General features: G+C 36.0%; 1 protein-coding gene across 1 annotated transcript; it reads left to right on the forward strand.

The window, feature by feature from the left end:
- Positions 1-281: 281 nt before the first annotated feature.
- LOC123667305 (piggyBac transposable element-derived protein 3-like) lies at positions 282-1,148 on the forward strand. The gene has a single exon (XM_045601257.1). The coding sequence runs from the start codon at positions 282-284 to the stop codon at positions 1,146-1,148; it is 867 nt and encodes a 288-aa protein (XP_045457213.1).
- Positions 1,149-4,220: the final 3,072 nt, after the last annotated feature.

Raw genomic sequence — 4,220 nt, forward strand, 5'->3', positions numbered from 1 at the left:
GTATAAATAAAGTATTAGGTTTTGCAAACCAAATGATTGCTACTTTTCAGAATTTATACAATCCACATAAACAGCTTTCTCTGGATGAATCACTGCTTTTATTTCGCGGACGATTGTCTTTCAGACAATACATCAAAACGAAAAAAGCGAAATATGGAGTCAAATTTTATATTCTGACTACCAGTGACGGCTACATTTAAAATTTTAGAATTTACCAGGGCAAGAACGAAACAAGCGATGACATAGACACTAACACAAAATCAAAAACTGAAAGACTGGTTATGAATCTGATGCAGCCATATTTATTCAAGGGTCATGAGCTTTACATGGATAATTATTACAATAGCGTGGCCTTATCTGATAGACTTTTAAACTGCATGACACATACAACAGGTACTTTAAGGAAAGATAGAAAAGACAATCCGAAAGATGTTGTGAGCAAAGTACTTAAAAAAGATGAACATGTATGGATGAGAAAAGGAAAGGTGTATGTTTCAGCCTGGAAAGATAAACGAATTGTGACTATGATCACAACACAACACCACCCTCGACTGGTCGTAACTCGGAATAGATTTGGCAAACAATTGACAAAGCCTAAAGAGATCGAAGTATATAATAAATATATGTCTGGTATAGACATTTCAGACCAGATGCTGTCTTATTATTCGACTCCAAAAAAGACAGTACGGTGGTATAAGAAAGTCTTTTTCCATATTTTTGATATGGCCTTATGGAATGCCTATTATACGTTTCGAAAACATTGTAACGATAAAGAAACGATGCTCGGTTTCAGAGAACATGTCATTAGATATTTACTAGGTGTTGACAACTTAAATTGCACTGATCTCATTACTTCTAAAAAACCGACAAACCCAAGAACATCAGGGAACCCGAGAATGTCCCTACCTACAAGTAATCAGGACAGGGGCCAAGAAGGGACAACTTTGCAAGCGTTAAACCACTGGCCTGAACCAATACCAAAAACAGAAAACTGTAAACGTAATAAGGCTTTTTTAAAGTGCCGCTTATGCTCTAAAAACAAAATTAAAAAGGAAACTAGCTACCGGTGCAAGGGATGCTCCAGTAAACCACCATTATGTCCTGGATGTTTTGAGCAGTGGCATTGCCAAATAGAAAATATCGACTGATAATAATTATGATTACCTCCTAATAATTATAAGAGTTTAATTGATATAATATCGTGCTGTGATTAAAATTGTACTGTTTAATTAATATAAGCAAGTTCTAACGATGCCTTCCAATTGTTGAAAATTCTGTGATTTTCCAAAGTTTAATATTAAGTTTTTAATATAGGTAATTAATATAGGAATAAAAATATTATTATGTTGAGGTTTGAAGTACCATTTTTGTTAAATTTTTCCTTAATAATAATTTTTAGAACTACCTAAATGTGATAAAAGTGCCATTATAAATTAGTTTAAGTTATTAGATAATTATAAACAATTTGAAGTTTTACGAATCTGCCAAAAAATATAATATAAAACTGGCTGTCATTTTCCAAAATTTTACCATTAAAAACTTGAGTGTCAAATTAAAATAAGGAGAAAATATTATGTTCTTTAAAAGCCAGCATCTTGTTCTTTGCTGCGTTGTCTAGTATTTATCGTAGTTTCCTTGAAATTAAAATAAAAAACATATATTTGTTTTTTCATTGCGTTGAATCCCATAGTACCTCTTATTATATAGTTGTTATATATATTCACTAGTGAAACACTGGTTATATCAAGCGAAGGCTACAGCCGTTGCGTCTCATTGGTATAGTAATAACTATTCATTGGGGACACACCGGCTAGAGCAGGCGAAGGCTACAGCCGTTGCGTCTTATCGGTATTGTAGTAGACATTCACTAGTGACGCACCTGCTATAGCAGGCGAAGGCTATAGCCGGTGCGTCCTATTTGATTGTAATACACTATTTGACAGTGACGGAAAGGCTATAGCAGGCGAAGGCTATAGCCGGTGTGCCCTATTTGATTGTAATAAACTATTTGACAGTGACAGAACGGCTATAGCAGGTGAAGGCTATAGCCGGTGCGTCCTATCTCTATAATTATATACTTTTTTCAAGTGACGGAACAACTATAGCAGACGAAGGCTATAGCCGTTGCGTCCTATATGCATAGTTATTATATCGTTACTAGTGACGGAACGGCTAAAGCAGGTAAAGGCTATAGCCGTTATGATTTTATTTAAATACTTAGTACTTTTCACTAGTGACGGTGCGGCTACAGCATTTCATACAATAATGAAGTGTAAAAGTGGCGTTGCAAAATCGGCCCTAGTGTCCGCGAACGTGTTAACATACCCCCACTGTAATCGATTCCCATTGGTTTAAATGACATTTAATTTAGTTGCCAGATTCTTACAATATTTAATAGTAAAATTAAAAATAATTAAAAGTTTTAATGAAATAATCCAATCTTTTTATCGTAAATTACAGTTAAATTAACAAAAATCACAACACACATAATAAAATGATAGGAAAGTCAAAAGTGTACAATGAATATTTTTTTTAAATAATACTTGGGGTGTGATCTACAATCGAGATCGAAGCCAAAAATATGGTTTTTCGAATTTTAATCTGTTTGTCTGTTTTTCTGTATGTATGTCCGGGATAAACTCAAATAGTACTGCATGGATTTACTTCAAATTTGGCACGAATATTACTAGAAGTCGGGTCAAGATATAGGCTACATATTATCACGCTATCACCTATGGGGAACGAGCAGCGACCTTTATTTCTTCAACGCATTCTGTAACAACGTGTAATCTAACGACGCATATTTGAATGTTGTTGTTATTATGTTAATAATAACCATGCTATAAGCTAGCTTCACACAATAAATATCACGCAATATAAGTAACTTAGGCCGATAAACGTAATTAAATGAATATAAGTAGTATCAAGACAATTTCAAAGCAGCGCCATCTATGAGATTACAAAAACATCATCATTAATCCCTTTTTGGATATAAAAAATTTAAATTTGATCATGTCGGCGAGGTTAATAGTTGTTTTTAAAAGTCATAGATGGAGATGTGCATTTTCTTCTTAAAATTGTATCGTTAATTCGTTTCAGAGATGACCAACACAATTAAAAAAAAAATGTCTTTAAATATAAGTTTTAAGCTGCTTCATCTATGTCTTATAAAATTACGAAGAAAATAACGAAGAAAGAGGAAAATTAAGCATGCCATAGGTACATATAATTATATCACAAAGATAAGACATGCTTATATTTTTTTACAGTACAGAATAAATGTGGATAGGACACACCCTCCGAAGACCAGAGGACAGCGCCGCCAGGGTCGCGTTCACGTGGAGGCCGCGCGGGAGTAGGAGACGGGGCCGGCCGGCGCACACGTGGCAGCGGACTATCGACGCCGAGCTGCGAGCGGCCGGGCTTAGTTGGAGGGACGTGGAGCGAGAGGCACAGGACAGGAGCGGATGGAGACGTCTCACGAGGGCCCTTTGTACCACTGGGGTACCTTAGGACAGCAACAACGACAACAACAACGACAGAATAAATAGTATTAGAGTTAGTACAAAATAAACATTGAATGTCAATATTTTTGTTCGGTATTTTTATTGGTTTTATTATTGCTTCTTAATTTATAATTATATTTTCATGTCTCATATAAATTTAAGTGAGATGTGGAACTAGCTAGGTTTTTTTTACTCACACACAGCCATTTATTTTATGATAAAATCGTGTAAAGTCATAACTTAAATGTGTTATAATTTTTTACCATATAACTGGACTTTCTGTTAATATGAAATGTAAAGAAGAACGGGTAAATGAATGTTATTTTAAAAGGTATAATCGTAGGTATTTTTGGTGCTGTATAGCGTTCACGCAGACGACGTCGCGGGCAGCAGCTAGTATTTTCATAAAATTAGTAACATTGCGTGCTAGAATATAGGTATAGAAATTCGAAAAATACCCAAAACCGAATCGGAGCACCCCACTGTCCACGTGGTCTTGGTCTGCCCTATCACTAGAGTGCTTTTTTTTGAGCCGGAGGTGCGGAACGCAGGATGAGTGAGCGTGCTTTCGCACGCAAGGGCGGAAGGGCTGCACTTCCCGCAGCGCCGGAGCCAAGCGTTACTCTAATCTCAAAGGTTGTAGGTTCATTTTACTGTTCTCCGGTGCTGATCCTCGAATTCTGGAACGAAAATATTGCACGGCCGTAACATGTC

The sequence above is a fragment of the Melitaea cinxia genome, chromosome 27 (genome assembly GCF_905220565.1).
Source record: "Melitaea cinxia chromosome 27, ilMelCinx1.1, whole genome shotgun sequence".
Taxonomy (NCBI): Eukaryota; Metazoa; Arthropoda; class Insecta; order Lepidoptera; family Nymphalidae; genus Melitaea; species Melitaea cinxia.

Excerpts from the sequence above, each read along its gene's own strand:
- LOC123667305 (XM_045601257.1), top strand. The coding sequence starts at position 282 with ATGAATCTGATGCAGCCATATTTATTCAAGGGTCATGAGCTTTACATG.